The sequence below is a fragment of the Ostrinia nubilalis genome, chromosome Z (genome assembly GCF_963855985.1).
Source record: "Ostrinia nubilalis chromosome Z, ilOstNubi1.1, whole genome shotgun sequence".
Lineage (NCBI taxonomy): Eukaryota > Metazoa > Arthropoda > Insecta > Lepidoptera > Crambidae > Ostrinia > Ostrinia nubilalis.
The window spans coordinates 12,270,550-12,288,269 of record NC_087119.1 but is presented as its reverse complement, the minus strand read 5'-3'; the positions used below and the strand labels follow the sequence as shown (position 1 = coordinate 12,288,269).

Genomic DNA, 17,720 nt, shown 5'->3' with positions numbered 1-17,720 from the left:
TACTTACGTAACGCTACGAGATGAACACTAATGCCCGTATTCACAAACATTACTATGAGGTCTCACAGGGCGCGTGGATGCACAGGGTCACACACGAACCAATCACAGAGCTCTATTCAACACAGTGCGTTCGATTTGTTGCAACAAACAACAGTTGTGAAACTGTTGTTTGTTGCTACTCGTTCACGCAAAAACTACTTACTGAACGGATTTTGATGAAACTTTACAGTATTATTATTTATAACCCTATACAACAGGGGTGGCCAACCGGTCGATCGCGAATATTATTCCAGTCGATCGTGGCAAGACAAAAAATACTACAATGATTGTGTACTACACTATGCTGTTTCATTGAGGATTTCAAGAAGTATGTAAGTGATAGATTGCCCAGGGTTTCGTTAGTAAACAGTAGATCTTAAGTCTAATCAAGTTGGCCACCCCTGCTATACAGGGTGGAATTTTGTAATGCCACCTGGAGAGAAAGTACTCTTAATACTGTATATAAAATTTTACGCAAAGGAAACATTCCTTAATTTAGAATGCAGTTCTCTTTCTTTTCAAAAATAAGGGATGTTTTCTTAGGGTTCCGTAGTCCTGACAAGGAACCCTTATAGTTTCGATATGTCTGTCTGTTTGTCCGAGGTTTTGTTTGGAAACTATTGGCACTAGAGAGCTGTAATTTTGTGGAGGTATGTATAATTACACCGAAAAAACGGTAAAATAAAATATTGAAAAAAAAAATTTTTTTAGGGTAGCTCGTAAAGTGGGGATAATTTTTTTTTCAACTTCTACCCCATCGAGTGGAATATCGTTGAATAGGTATTTTAAAATAGCTTAGGGGTTTCTTAGACTATTTTTCCATTTATTAATCCGTTAGCAAATTATTAAAGTTTAAAGTGCCAATTTTTGTTCGAGTTCCCCCTATTATTAGGCGTAAGTACTTAAAAACTAAACTGTTGGCTTGAAAAATCTGGAAAAATTCGTAATAATACTACTTTTCATGAACTTTCAAGGAAAACTATAACGGTTAAATTAAATCAGTTAGCTTAAGAATAGTCATTATCAAATCAAACCAAACACTTTTGGACTGAACTTTTTTCTGATCTGTGTGTGACAGGAAAAACATAGTTACCTTTTTGGGTATTATTTATGAATCATGGCCACCGAGACAGTCTATCAAATTATGGAGTTCGAAATTTGACTGACGTTAACCATCATCAGTAGACAAAAGAAATTCGACTGACTTGCCGAACTTGACTTTCGTCGCAAAGCGACTTATCGGAATTTGTGTGGTTTTCTCGAAAAATCTCAATATGAGTGAGCAGCTGAAAACGGTATCTGCTATGAATAAATTGTACATCGGCAATTTGCCCATAGAAGCAGACGAAGCTGCTGTAAGACAACTGTTTGCGGAGCAAAACCTTACTGTGGCTGATATTTCAGTGAAAAGAGGTGGCTATGCTTTCGTAGATTTCCCTGACCAATCGGCTGCGGATCGAGCCATTGATAAGCTTCATGGTAAGTGAATTAACAAATTCAATAACTTATAATGGTAGCATGGTTAGGCGATACACAAACTGTAGGTAGGTAGATAGGTAGGTACCTAGATATTAAATCTTGAATGACGTGCATAATCTTTGGTTCTTGCATCTGTAAAGGCCTACCTAATCTCTAATAACTAAACTGCAGAACACAGTAGAATTTCGATGAATGTTTTTATTCGTTTATTACTTAAGTGACAGATTTTAGAACTAAGTTTATTTTTCTAAACCTACTTAATTTAATCAATTACCACAATATGTATGTAATTTTAAATAAATAAAGACTTAATTATTATTTTTCAGGTTACTCTTACTGCGGTTTGCCGTTAATTGTGGAGCCCTCCGTAGCTAATAAAAAGATGTAAGTTTTTTAAATTTAATTCCATACAATTAAGTAGCCTACCTGAGGAATAAGCCTAGGCGCAGACCATCGATTTTTCGTCCGCCGATATTTTAGTCGGGCAGTTGATCATGTATGGGCAATGGGCATGTACGGAAGTGCGCACATTAAGTACACCGATTTGATTTGGCCGATTCTTCATACAAATTAAAATCGGGCCCAACTATCGGCCAACTAAAAATCGGTGGTCTGCGCCTAGTCTTACAGTTTGGTGCACAGTTATTGGTATTACGATGTTCATAGTTAATAACTTGAAAAAATCGAACTGCCTAAGGCGGGAATTGAACCCACGACCTTCCGCTTGCCGGGCGACTGTTCTTCCAACTGAGCGTCCCGTCTAAATTTTCAAATGTAATACACTGTTACGGCCAGCGTTTGTTTATTTATTTATATAAGGCACAGCTACAGAGAAAAAAATGTTTCATCAATGTTGGGTATAGGTACCTACTACCCTTCATACATCTAACAGAAATATTGTTGCAAATATTTAACTTTCAGTTAAGATGAAACAGCTCTTTACATAGTTATTTAAGTTAAGTAAGTTAAAGTTGGAGATGCGACTCTTAACGCTAAAAATTAAATAACTATGCTCATAGTTCTTAGAGGGGTGCTAAGATGTTTTTATAGTATAGATAGATACGTTATACCCGCTCAAGAATGGCAATGCAAAAGAGATCCAATTGTACCTCTTGCATTCAGTCGGACATGATCGGTTGCCGCGAACAGCCACGAATGCACTTCCCGATTGCCTTCCTGATTGATTGATAATATGCCTTCGTGTGTTTTTAGTTGATGTACAAATTACACTGCCACTATTATGAACCAGAAAAATGTGTCATTTCATTCGTAAATACAGTTTATTTAGTAAAAAATTAATTTTTATTCAATTTGACAAGGGTTGACGGTTGAATTTGACATGTGAGCTAAAATCTAGAGACCACTGCCAGGGGAAGTTGGGGCGAATATCTATCACTTAAGAACTCTGCATTTTAAACTCACGGAATTGTTTTTATCTAGAAAAGAATATTATTATAATTATGTATTCCTGTGTTGACACGTATTCATCCGAAATCGATAAAATCAATGCTATGGCTATTATTACTGTATGATTATAATGATTTATGATCAAACGAAAAAGACTTACTCGAGGAACAAAATTATAGCAGAAACGAATAATAATAATTATTTATTATTATTATTTATCCTTGGACATTTTTACAATACGCTTGTAGTCCCAAACAAATTTGATGTACCTGTATAAATTTACAGTCTGCTAAATCAAAACTGTGATTGTGTTAATCTGAAAAATATGGGCGGACTATGTTTTCCTATCGAGGATTATATTTCAAAGCCTACAGTCAGAAATGCTACTTCCCGATCCCAAAAAGATTGCAATTTGTATAAATAATCGAATTTTAAAGTCTTTTTAGGGTTCCGTACCCAAATGGCAAAAACGGAACCCTTATAGGTTCGTCATGTCTGTCTGTCTGTCTGTAGCTAGCTAGAGAATATTCCACTTTTGTATGTACAACAATGCAATGTAAGCAATGTAAAAAATGTTAAAGTTGTTAAATAAACTTTTATTATTTATTTATTATTATTTTAATCTCAGGGTACAACCTCATAAATTTTGCACATAAAAATAATCCGGATTTGAAAACTCATTATAAAAGACAAAAAAGGCATAAGACTCAAGTTGATTTGAGGGAAAATAATAAGTTACGTTTTGTCTTGCTTTTGTTTAAATATTAGTTTGATAGTTCATTCGAAAATACAATAATTTAGGTTCTCTATATCTGTGAGGTTCACTCTACCCCATTCTCCTACTCTGTGCAAAATGTCATGGTGAATAGCTGTCATAAAATAGGACTACTTGCGCCATTTTAAAATACAATAATGTAGGCGCATAACGTGTCTATTTATATGATAAGTCATTGGAGGGGTGAAGTTAACCAAACTATAGACCGTATTGCCGTAACATGAACAAACTCGAATATTCTTTCGCCAGACAGGAGCCACACTTGTTTACCTGGTGTCGGGTTAACACTCCATTGTCGACTCGGAGACAATAGTTTCGTTCAATAGAAATAGCTGGAAGTTTCTGTCCCTTTTCGAATCCGTTATTAGGCATTACTTAAAATAAAATGCATTTTAAGCACAGGTAAACAAAAGTTCTAGCTAGATCTACAAAATACTTATATTTTTAATTCGAACTCAGCATCATGAGGTTCACTAGATAGGTAGTTACTACGTGACACCGAAATGTTTTATAGAAATGTAGAGAATCCACTATAATAGTATTGTGTGATACCTTCTTCCTTCCATCCTAACCTGTTCAGGTTTTACGGGTAGATAGTAGATACCAATTAAAGTAGTAAAATGTCAGTTATACAATGTCATTAAAATATATCTAATGCATAATGCGTAACGTTAAATTATTGCACGCGAGCAAACCCCGGTCGCTTCGGCGAAATTCCATACAATCGCCTTATTAAAATTACTACATAGACAATGTCACTAGATATTAATTAATTATTACAATACACAGATGACGTTTTTACACGCGCAACTGTGAAAAGGGACCGGTGGGTGGACGTGTGTAACGTCTTAGGGCTTTCACTACGGATCCTAACCATTATTTAAAGTTAACCAGTTCAGTCCTGGGCTGTGACGTGTCAATGATGATGAATGAAGATGATGATAAGGATCTGTTCTGAATAAAATTTTAGCCATTTTGTACCTTTATGCGATTTCAAGCTTCAACAATTCAAAAAATATGTCTTCCATCCACCCAGCAGCGCCAGAAAACTAAATAGCGCTCGCGCCCAACTAGCTAGTTAGGCGCCTGCCACAATGGTAGTATTGGTAGTACCTACTATTAAAAATTAATCTCGTATTATAATGTTACGAATGTATGAACAAACGAAAACTACCCTGGCACTGAACCTCTCGCTTTCGCGCCGCGGTGGAAAAGTTCCGGCGGAGTTAAATTTTATTTCTAAACATATTACCTACATACTGCCATCCATTATGCCTGGCCGTTCAATATTATTAAATCTAAAGAACAAATCTTAGGAGTACCCTAGATTTACCAAGGAGTGAGATTTAACAAATTGCTAGTCAGTACCATGGTGTTAGGCAGTTATCAGCTTATAATGGGCAGCCTTTAATAAATAAATAGTACAAGTTCTTTGTTGAAAGTGATTCACCTGGTGTTGTTCCCTTGGGAAAAACTAGGCACGGCAGTTATGGATTCTTTAATCAATTGTCAATTTGCATCTATCAGTCGTATTCTGCTATCAGACAGACTCGACGATCATTACGTTCCAACATCTATGTATGGAACCGTTTGCCTTCTATTTTGGATTCAACTTTAAGTAGGTAGATTAGGCAGCATTCCACTTCTCTAATTAATAGGATTTTTGCATTTGATAGAGATTTTTCGAGTAAAAAATATCACAATATGATTTTTATAACTCGAAAAATGTATTATCATTATTTATTCTGTGGTACCTATTAAAATTATCAAGGCATCATGTCATGCTTTATTAAGAGCCATTTTACATTTTCGTGCGAATTTCTAAGATTTTGGAAGCATGAATTACTATCTTAAGCAACACCCAGAGATTATTTAATAACTGCAAAAGATAGGTCAATCCTTGTTGTTGATCATTAATGAAACGGATTTACTAAAACTCTTTTGCTTAATTCACAGTGCCCCATCTCCCACAACCATTTTACGAAAAAATTGCCGCAGACTCATTTTCAAAGTCCTGTATCTATTATTTATGCTCATATAATAAGCTTAAAAATATATAGTAATCATCGGACATATATTCTTGTAGTCCATTAATGAAATAGATTCTTGAATTTCATTACCATTATTGAGTAAAATCTAAAAATAATTTGGCAAATTTGAAGATTAACGTCACATTTTGATCGTGGTTTTTGGTTTAAAAACACAGCATAAACTGCAATAAAAGTATCCCAAAATAAAGAATATTCATTGTAGAATTAATTTCTACAGTTATTGTTTAAATATTAGTAACCACTTTGTCAAAATATTGGTGTGAATATCAGTATAAATTACAATGCGCAAGCCGACATCGATTAGTATGGCGCGAGCGCCCGTCAAGGCAGGACCTGTGTCATTTTTCCCGCCGTGACGTTTACGTGCGTTCGTGTCGTAAAGCGGTGATTTGTACGGCGACCAAATACATTTGATACTATGCCGAGAGGCTGTTTCGAGTCGGCCGGCCGAGCAGAAATTGAAATGATGAATTTTAATTTCTTTGACGGATCTGGGTGTAACTATGTATAATATGTAGGTACCATGTATTTAATTTAATAAATAAATTATAAAAAAAGTATATCCATTATGATAGCACCCTTAACACAAGCATATTGGTTGCCTACTTTTGGACTAGATGGCGCTGTGAAATTGTCCAAAGATTTGTTTATTTATTTATCCGCTTTGAGTTTTGTTTCGTGAAGAAGAAAAAGAAGCGTTTTGTTTTGTTGTTAAATCTATACTAATAAAAGAGGAAAGATTTAATTGCTTGTTTGTTTGTTTGGAGGCAATAGGCTCCGAAAAAAATTTCTTTCACGATTTAGAATCCTAATTTTTTTCTATGTAGGCTGTAAAATATTTTCAAAAACTTTAGTCCAAAATCTTTGATAAATTTCGACGTTTAATAAATAAATTAGATAACATGTTAATACTTTTTTTTTCAGTACGATTTTAGTACTTGTTTTTCAGAAATTCTACGATTTAACTAAACTTCTAAAGTGTTTATATTTTATGCATAATTTATTAACTTCTAAAATATACATATATCCTATTGATAGATGACGTGCTTCGTATTTTATTAAAATTATTACCTGACTAGGTTAAAAAGGTGTGGAATGTTATTTTGGAGATAACTTGGTTCCATAGAAATATAGAGAGATGCTAAGTAATGCGCTGAGTTCGAAACTCAGTGTCGTATTAGAAATTCACACACACAAAGAAATCAAATTATGTGCTCATTATCCATTGCGGTATCAGTATTCAACGTTCGAATAATCTTTAGTACTATGCAAGCAATATAAACTGTTTACATAATGACGTCGCTACTGTCATCATTGCTTTCACAAGCAATATGTTCCAATTTGTCCCTTGTCACATTTCCCTTTAGTTTCTGTGATCTGTGCTTGTTTCTAAGTTGATATCAATGAAATATTCCTTAGTACTTTTGATTTAAAATATTTTTTTTTATTTTGACACGTGTTTGAAAAATCAAGGTCAGATTACAATAAAATAACAAGTGAAAACGTAACATTGAATTGCAACTCGCAATTTCGCAATATTGATGAGGAGATTCCATTGGAAAGTCTGTATTCATTCCTAGGATTCCCCTAACACCATCAAATTCAAGAGAATTCAAGAGAGTGCAGTTTCCCATCTCATGCTTAGGGACCACGGTTTAAAATAGTGTAGTTGCATAGAGCCTGCAACGGGCAACCGCGTGCGCAGCTGCTCATACTAATTTTCGATACAAAAGCAAGTGTTGGCGCCCTCACGAGTTTTAGCGGAGTTCCATATGGTAGCGGGAGTAGACTTAATGGAAATCTATGCTTCTCCGACGACCAGTTGTATGTGGAATACTCCAGAGTATGCGCACACAATAGCCTGGTGATTTTAGCACCTGAAGGAAAAACAAAAAAACATTGTTTACAAAGAAATCTGCGGCAGGTGTAGTGTTTTAATTTTGTTTTAGAAAGATCTCATAATTTTGTAAGTATTCAAATATTTAAACATAATGATGTGTAGATTTTATATCAAAAAATATAATCATTTAACAAAATTAATTTTCTTAGAATATTTTAATTCTATAATGTAGAACCATTTTCCACTTCATCGCAGAAGAAGTCGCGGGCAAAAAGCTAGTATGAAATATGTAGTATTGCCCGCGGCTTCACCGGCTTGAAATTTAGTTTGTCACAGATCGTCATAAATTATAGCCTATACATTGTTATTCTGGTCGACGCCAGGGATGGATGAGCGTCGCTGTCGCTGGCGACAGGGTCTTCTGGTTCAGGGTTCATGGCGTAGGTCTCAGGCAAAATGAAATCCACTCGTAGAAATTAATAAACTCAGTGTATTAACGAAAATAATTACACACAGCACTAGAGTCGTATCGGAACTGAGTGAACCAAAGGTCTTGCGATAGGAACGTCCGACCCGAGTGATAGTTGAACACAGACTGCCTAGTACTGCTGTACTGTACTGTAAAGTTTCATCAAAATCTGTTCAGTGGTTTTTGCGTGAAAGTGTAACAAACATCCAGACATCCACACAAACTTTCGTATTTATAATATTAGTAAGACTAGTAAAAAGTAAGATAGTAAGATGAATTATTTTAGTTATTTGTTTACTTATAATAATATTTATTTATTTATTTCTTAGCTCTGTCTGATAATGGATCTGGAGGAGATGCAATGGCCACCTCCGTAACAAAACAATAGAACCATATGGAGTTTGGGCTTGTGTGATTCGCCTTGACGAATATTTCGTATCCAGGGTCCGATGATGGAGCTGTAAGGGGGCAGATTTTTTTTTTCACTATGTGACTGTCTTTATTTTGTACTTAATATATTTTACATATTATACCTATTCGTGTTTCATTATTCGTATCCAGGGTCCGATGATGGAGCTGTAAGGGGGCAGATTTATTTTTCACTATGTGACTGTCTTTATTTTGTACTTAATATATATTTTACATATTATACCTATTCGTGTTTCATTATGAATCGAAATATAAAAGACTTAATAAACTCTATTAAAAATTTAAATTAATTAATCAAGTTTGAATACCTCATTCTACCTTAAAATTAATAACTTAAATCAAGTCTTAATACGGTCACGGCTCAAGATTTTTTTGTCCATTTCAGCGTTCTTTTTACTCTTTTGACGTTGCGTTGACAGCTTTTACCTAAATTCGCGCGGAACTTTTTTGTGAAATGGCTCTTAATACCATTATTAGGTTTGATTGGCTGTTGAAAGTAAATTTTTAACGAATTGTTACAGAGTCAATGTTCCGAACCTGCAAAGCGCGAGTGCTACTCAGCTGAAGGAGACTAACACCGACTCTCCGCCAGGAGGATGGAGGTAAGTGTTTTTAAATTAAAAAAAATTAAAAGGTTCTACCAGCAAATGTTTCTTCGTTATTTCAGCTTGCAGGTTGCTTAGGGCGTTTTATGTCCATATTGGTTTTCTTGATAACAATTTCGTGATAAAATTAGGTAACTATTCATTTTTTGTTGACAATCTTCTATCGTTCGTTGACTAGCTAGGTAGGTACTACAGTTTAGATACGTGTCTGATAATGAGATGATGTCTTTTGCTTTTACTACGTCCCTACGAAAGTTCAACTTCAGTAGGTACATACAATTTAATTTACTCAACTTGAATGCATGTTAAATATGTTTTTGTTAGTGCACTCTGAATTTTATAGATTTTTACCTAGTACTTACTTATTATTAGTAATAGGTACTTACATAATGTTGATTCCTCTCATACAATACAAAACAGTCGTAACCCCCTAACTACAGGAATCCAAACCATAAATTTTAGTTAACGTAATAAATAAAATTGAAAATTCGACGTGAATGGCTTAACTGCGACACCGCGCCCGCCGCTAGCGCTACCACATTTACGTTCAGTGCGTACACAGTAGTACGAATTTCGTGCGGTGAAGCCACAGGTCGGTACTCTTTGTCCTCATCGTCGGCAGGGGTAGATACGAATTGACGCCCTTATCTAGCGCCAGATCAGAGATCTCCATAGAGCGTGCTCTTACAACTCCACACTTTTCAATTGCACACCGCCGCCGCCGCGCCGAAAGTATTTACTGAGCTATACAGAAAGAGCCGGTTACTACATCCCAAAAGGGGTTCACTGTATAATGTATTTATTTAAACTTTACTATAGTAACTGTTCCGAAGGGTGGAAACGTTGTTGAAATGTGGTCCGGTCCAGCTTCAATTTATTAGCTCGGACGATTACATAATGTGCATAAGCATTCACACTGCCGGCCGTGGTGTTTGCTGCATGATAATCTTATATGGTTTAATAAGAATAACTATTATATGGGCTGCTTGAAATTTGATGCTGAACCATGAAACGGGCGGAGCAAAATGGCGGGAATGTTTCTCGTCGGGTGGAACGGGGTGTGATGGGGGTAGTGAAGCGGATTACAGAGCGAAGGACACGTGGCGGCCGGGCGAGAGGTGCGTGGGCGGACGGCCACGTGGCCCGATCGATAGGCGGGCGCAGGCGCGCCGAGCTCGCCCTTCATTCAGCCGCGCCCGCCTAGATCTCCCGGCTAACAAATACGCTCGCCCGGTTCTACGACTACGAACGGAAAATTTCATCATAGAATAAAGACCAATTAGGTATGAAATATGTTCAACAGCCCATGGTGACTAAAGATGTCTGTGTTTAATTCAATTTTTCTGCTCATCCGGCTAGTGCAGTGTAGTGTTCCCTAATCCTAACACCGTGAACCACCACACCATAACTAGGCGCTCTTTGGCATAATTTGATAAAAGTAAAAAAAAACTGGTTCATTCTTCCGCATTTCTATCATATTCAGAAAAGAAATATGGTTAAATCTGGCAACTTTGTTGAAGCCTAGACAAAGTAACCATTCACATAACCCTTAATATTATGGTTCCCATCATACTTTCCTTTGTACCACGATCCAAAACATTTGAACAGTGAAATATTTGAACTTGCGTGCGATAGACACCTAGGTTTCATCTACCTCATTCGTCATTTTAACATGTCGGATTCAAAATTAGAAATTTGCCTTATTTGTCGCCACCTCTACGCTTAAACGATTTTTAAACGTCACGTGGCAAAAATCAAAATCTAAAAACCCGGTATTGATAAAAACTCCCTCCTTTAATGGTTGTCTAAGGCCCAGAACAGACGGGTCCATATTCGGTTGCATAAAAAATATTGTCATAATTTAAGAGTGCATAAAGTTTTTTGGCATACTCATCATTTCGCATAACGTTCATACAGAATAAATCATAAGGCATATTTTTTTTTGCCATAACCACTTTTATTATAATAATATTTTAGTATATATTTTTTCTGTATTCTTGTTTTTTTAATAACGATTTCTAGGCATAACATTTATTGGCATCTAAACCAATGCCATAAATATTATCATTCATAATATACAAAATACCATAATTTTAACAAATATGAAATATAAAAATGTTATAAGTTAACAAATATAAATAGACAAGCAAGCATGCAAACAAGCATGCAAGCAAGCAGCAAGCATGCAATCAAACAGCAAGCATGCAAGCAAGCTGCAAGGAAGCATGTAAGCATGCATGCAAGCAAGGATGCAAACAAGCAAGCCTGCAAGCAAGCAGCAAGCGAGCAGCAAGCAAGCAAGCAGCAAGCAAGCAGCAAGCAAGCATGCAAGCAAGCAGCAAGCGTGCAATCAAGCAGCAAGCAAGCATGCAAGCAAGCAGCAAGGAAGCATGCATGCAAGCAAGCAAGCATGCAAGCAAGCAAGCATGCAAGCAAGCATTAGGATTGCCTTATCTCCGGCGCTGCGGGAAGTGCGGTCCTTCCGCTCTGGCGTAACATATACCCGGCATGCCATGCTCGCTTCCGCAGCTTCGGCTTGCTGGTCAATTAAAAACGCTCCAGCTCGCACGGCTGCCGGATATATGTTACAGCGAGCGAGGACCGCACTCCCTCCGCGCCTCCGGCTTTTAAATTACACTCTAGTATAGGGCAGACTAGTACCACGTGGAAGAGACCACGGCCAGTCGGGATCAACATAATTTCAGACCAGGCAAGCTTAATGTTGTAAAAGAAATGTGGACTGTATAATATGTGCATTATAATAGATAAGAGGGATCAAACAGAATGTATTTTCACGAGCTTAAGTTTTCTAAGAAACAGGTCAAAAATGAAGAACAAAAATGACAATGATACAGAGAATTTAGTTTTTGCAAATCTATAGGCCGAAAGAGTATAAAGGTGGAAGGAGGATCGTTCGCAACATCACAAATACATAATTATTTACTCTTCAATGTTGGTTGCTCTTATAGACAATATTTATGACTTTAAATGTTATAAATAATTAAATTATGTTAATAGCATTTTATTAAAAACAAACTTTATGTATATAAAAAATATGTTCTTTACATTTATGATTAATTAAATTATGGTATTGAAAATTAGAGAAAGTTATTATTATGCCTAAGAAACCATTATGCATTTAGAAAACTATGCATATCAAAGTTTATGCGAAAAAACTTTATGCGAATATTGTTATGCCAAACTAAATTATGATGAAAAATGTTATGCGTCTGAGAGGGCACCCGAACAGACGGTGAAACGCAACTGCAACGAAACTGCAACTGCTAGTTACATTTTGAGTTGCATCTAAGTTTCTGCCATAGCGTCCGTTGAGAGACCACACAATACGCGACCAGTTTAAAACTTTCAGTTTCAGTTTCATTCATAAGAATCATCAGAAAGTTGCAGTTGCGTTTCACCGTCTGTTCTGGGCCTAACGTGGCAATAATCGGAAGTTCGGAACTAATAATCCAGTATCAATATCATAGCTAAATAGGACGGTTCAGTTTTATAGATGACCGACTCATCTATAATCATGAACGAAAAAAAAAGTAAAAACTTAAACCCGGAACGAGTACTGGTTTAAAATGACATTTCCATAATAATTGACAATTTAAACCAGAGTTCAACCCGAGTAACTTTTGTAATAAGGGGAAAAAAAGGGTTTTTTTACTTACTTTTGCATTCTAAAATTGCTTGTGCTTATGACTTCTCGGTTATTATTCTTTACTGAATCAGACTTTGTTTCGTTAATGGTCAATGAAATCGCCATAAATATTTAAATCTGCCTTCTCTCCTTAGACACAAGAGTAAAAATTATCCTGAAACAACATTAATCATTATTTCCAAACCACAAAATCATTTTTGTTCCTTGTAGAATATTATGAAAAATAGCCTAGAATTAAATCTAGTTCCTGGTATACCTCCACGTTCCGCCCGCTCCTCACACCTACACCCGCCCGGGTCTCTATCAAAAGGCATCTGTCGGCTGAGATGTATAAAAATAGTCACAATATTACCTTATTCAACAATTAATTAGTATAAAAAATGGGTTCGTTTATGGTAACTCGGCGATACACATGTCAGTAAGGTACAAAACATAAGAGATATGTCACCGGTGACGGTCACTGGAAACAAATTGTCCACATTGACCACTCTTGGAGCGACTTGCCTTGCCAGTTGTCACCAACCACCTTGGTTTGTGTGCAACAGCCACCAGTGGTTGTGGTCGTAGTTTTCGTGGTTTTTTAACCTTAATTTAATACTAAGCAATAAAGTTCAAAATAATCTTATGCTTAATGCTATTGTCTGTTTGAGGGTTAACGCACTACCAACAATGATGAATGTAAGTTTTAGCGGCATCTTGTTGGAAGAATATTACAATATTACAAGGTTAAAAGAGTGCTCTGTCTCTCAGTTCCTCATGCTTATTCACATTGCTCAGTACCTATGCTCAGATAGTGATACTTAACAGAGTAGGTACACCACTGCGCTACTAATAATAACTAAACCCCTTGCGCTGCGCTAACAAGCATAAGAACCCGACCCAAGACTCTTAGCCAGAAATAAAGTTTTTTCTTTGTAATGCCATGTTATAGAGTAAAGACGGATTCTCTCAGAAATTAATAATATTCTTATTAAAAGCGCAAGCAAAGCGAACGCTAAATTCTCTCAACTTTAATGGAAAATAATCTAAGTAATTTATTATCTCGATGCGCGAGGATGAACTTGTTAACAAACTAGAGCCCTGTTTCTTGAAAGGTAGACAAGTTCACAAGCTGCAACTGACAGCAAAATATTTAATATTAAACTACCTACAACACTTTTTCTTTATGCGAGGTTTCTTTACGAAACACAATTAACAGTTTCTTAAAGTAAACCGCGACGAATGAATTGTTTTAAAAGTAAACAGGCCAGTAGAATAAGACATGAAAATTAATCAAATCGGAAATAATTCCTACAAAATGTTTGTTTTAAGGCCGGGTAGCAGAGAAAATGGCGAAAATGAGGTTTTCATTTTTCATTTTTGAGGTACTAAACAGTAAAATTAAAGGCTAAGATTTTTATTGGGCATAGTTGAGGATATTTTCTAGGGCTATTAACGGATGGAAACACGATTTGATGAAGTTGACTCGATATAATAAATTCCCAAAGTTACCTCTATTCGTTTTCTATTTATGGTTTTATTTTTAAAATAAGCGATTTGAGATTCTAAATCTTTTACTAAACTAAAGTTCAGAAATAACTTGAGGGCTTTTAACGGATGAAATTTTTATATTGCGTCTTATTTAGTTACTATGTTAAAAAATGTGGAAAAAATCGTCCATGACGGCTTGGACAATCTCAATCAGTCGCATAGATAAGAATAAGTACTACGTATAGATAGCCGTCTCAAGGTTTTGATAGAAAGAGGCGCCATCTAGTTCTCAAGCTCCGTACTCGCTTCTGCTTGTAACACGGTGCTTTCGTCGTTCATGGTTCGTATCCAGATATTATTCCAAATATTATTTTGAGGCGCAGTTTTATTTCGGTAGATTTTTTTCCAAAACAATGCAACAGTGCATTAATTTGGAAAAAAAATCTACCAAAATAAAACTGCACATAACCAATTGCTAAACAAGGTAAAAGAAATAAAAAACAAATATGTAAATCATTTAAAACTTTTATTTTTACTTTTATGTGATACAAAATATCTGTGCGCTAACATTTTCATAGGACAATTTTCATCAAAAACTATATTTTTACCATTTAATATATTATTTATTTCTTTACACCAGTCATTTATCATCAAGGAAATTCCTTTACATATTATAAGTTCTTTAACTTTTTCTTTATGACTTTCGCATGTCACAAAATTTAATGTTACAAGAGAAGTGGTTACCAATTTTATATATTCGGATATTTGATCCGATTCACACTGTGTTGATAAAATTAACAATGTGATTTCTTCTATATGCAATAGGCATTCCAGCAAATGTTTATTGGGATAGTGAAGATTGCATTTTTCTGAATATTTTTTCATAGTTATAAATTTTGAATAGATTTCTTCACCATCCCCTTCTAAATCACTTTTACACATTTCACAATAACCAATATTTTTATAAATTGTTTTAATAACCCAACCACTACAATAAGCAGCTGCTGCGCATTTTTCGATGTTTAACGGATTTTGGCTTTTTATTAAATTATCAATGTTGGTTAGATCCATGTTTATGTGATCAAAATTTATTATTATATTTTTAGGTAAGGGCCTAACAATGTTTTCATAAAAAAGGTATTTGAGATTTTGTAAACAATAGCCATCATCACTTTCGCAATTAGCCCCAATTGATTTAGGCGACACCATATTATTTATTAAAAGCGCTTTATAAGAAGCCTCAAATGCCGGCACTGTAGGCATTATATTTCGATGCCCATGAGCCCTTATTGCACCAAAAAAATTTTCTAAAGGGTCTTGATTGAAATTGCGCAGCAGTAACGATTTGAGCCCAATGGAATGTAATTTTTTTGTTATTTGCTGGAATGCTTCTATAGTTTTAATCCAACTTCTTAAAGATGGAACCACCCCTGAGCGTGCTCCACCAACAAATTGCATGGATTTTAATATTGGTAGACTTTTATACCACAACTTATGATGTGGTGACTTTGGCGAGACCGCAGATCGGTAAACTTTACCCTTTTCAATTCTGTTGTAACTACCGTTTACGGAATCGAACAAATTGTCGAAAAATAATAAAATTTCTGCAGTATCTTGAGCTTCTTTTGGGATTCTGCCAGTTCCTATAAACAAACACATTATATAGTTACATACAAGTATAAAATATATTTACATACTTGTTTTAAATAAAATTATTATAAGGTAGTCCAGATAGTGTCGTGCACCAAATTAATTTTAATTTATTAATTCGTTAATCAAATTAATTGTAGTCAAGTCCAATGTATTCAATGCATTTTTGTAAAATTAAATCCTTATGTTAAAGTCAGTTAAAAACGAATCTAGACATTATGAAATCATGGAATATTTCCAAGCAGATGACATGAAACTCTTGCAGTAGAAACTAAGTTATAAATTATAATATTCGTGACTATGATGACTGGCATAAAAGGCAAGTACAAATAAATGTTTACCTGCTGTAAATCCCATGGCAACGCTGACAGTTTTACTAAAAAGTTCCGTGCAGTATTTAACCTTCATTTTAGGTATTAAATTAGGAATTACATGGCGCGCGGTAAGTTTAGGAATTAAGCGCATGCCTTTATAGCTTGGGCCCTTTTTGTATAGAGCTTCTAAATGGGCCCATTTTGCCGTGCGCTTTTTCCCATTCAGAGTAAATTCCAAATTTTTTGTAATCAGATTGTTTCTTATTCCTTTTAAAAGATGAGGGGGGTCGTATAGTGGGTAAATTTTGTGTTCGTTGATTTCAAAAAACCCCCCTTTAAATTCTTGATTCTGCCTTATATAATGACCTTTGGTGTCATTTATTAGTGAATTTATGGCAGCCATATTAGTGGATCCCTGGTCGCACGTTGTCGAAATGACTTTGAGTCCGGTTGCTAAAACGTTTTCAATTACTGTTTTTAATTGCCTTTTGAGCTTCTCCGTTTTTGTGGATCCAGTACAAAAGCTATAAGCGACAGGCTGCTTAAATTTTTTGAATACTCCTCTGACCATAAATACCAACACGTGATCAGCAAATTTTCTTTCGCGTTCGAATCCGTCGTCCTCAAAACCTTTTATTTTATCGGTATGTTTATCAAATGCAACATGGGCAGCAATGGCCATTTCGTCAAATATTATAGAGCAATATCTATGCTTACTAGGCATTTTTTCTACCCTTTTCTTTAAATTATTAAAGATAATATCATTTATCCCAGGCATTAAATATGTTTTCGTCATTAATTTGTTCAAGGTAGTTTTTTTCGGCAGAACACATATTTGGCTCAGCAAGCGATATGCCTTTGGACTAGGTTTATATAATGATAATGCCAATATCTTTTCATCTAATGTGAAACGATGTCCTTTGGGGTGTTTTGTAGATTGTCTTATTTGCATATCAAAAAATGTTTTTGCTGCTGGTGACAAGTCTTTTGTAACATATTGATAAGCTTTGGAACGGGTCAATTTCTTGGCTATTTGTAACTTCTCTATTAGTCCCGCTTTTGCTTTTTTGCATCGTCTGAGTTCCGCTTGTGTTTTGGCGACTGCTTTATATAGATCTTGTTCAAATTGGTTCTTGAACATATGGCCTAAAATTAAGAAATGGTAAGAGTTAGTTTAATATAACCACATTATTATGTATAAAAAGAAAAATATATATTTTCCTTACTTCTAATAACACCACTGTGAGTCCTTGTGCTTGGCTGCTTGCTTGCTGCTTGCTGGTCATCCATTGTCATGGGCGGAGGCCTTTTAGAAGTTGGTTGTGGTGCACCTGAAAAGAAACACATTTTATAATTTACTTCATTCTGGTTCAAATGAGCATGGTATCTTGAAAGATAATAAGAACCTCTTCTTCTCTAATTAATTCTGGTGCTCAAATTCACAAAATTTCATACAAATAATCCGGCCAGATATTTGATTATGAGATTAGAGTTATGCAATAAAGATTTTGAATTTGAGTTTAAC

At 35.4% G+C, this 17,720-nt stretch overlaps 1 protein-coding gene and 1 long non-coding RNA gene across 3 annotated transcripts in view; both read left to right on the top strand.

The window, feature by feature from the left end:
- LOC135086772 (uncharacterized) overlaps nucleotides 1-17,720 on the top strand; it is a 371,747-nt gene that overhangs the window by 209,121 nt on the left and 144,906 nt on the right. The gene's annotated exons all lie outside the window — the stretch shown is intronic.
- Nucleotides 1,223-17,720, top strand: part of LOC135086761 (insulin-like growth factor 2 mRNA-binding protein 1) — a 110,196-nt gene continuing 93,698 nt past the window's right edge. For both annotated transcript variants that reach the window (XM_063981544.1, XM_063981547.1), the window contains exons 1-3: nucleotides 1,223-1,518; nucleotides 1,845-1,902; nucleotides 9,011-9,091. In XM_063981544.1, the coding sequence (XP_063837614.1) occupies nucleotides 1,314-1,518; nucleotides 1,845-1,902; nucleotides 9,011-9,091 (344 nt within the window). In that variant the 5' untranslated portion in view covers nucleotides 1,223-1,313. The remainder of the gene's footprint in view (nucleotides 1,519-1,844; nucleotides 1,903-9,010; nucleotides 9,092-17,720) is intronic.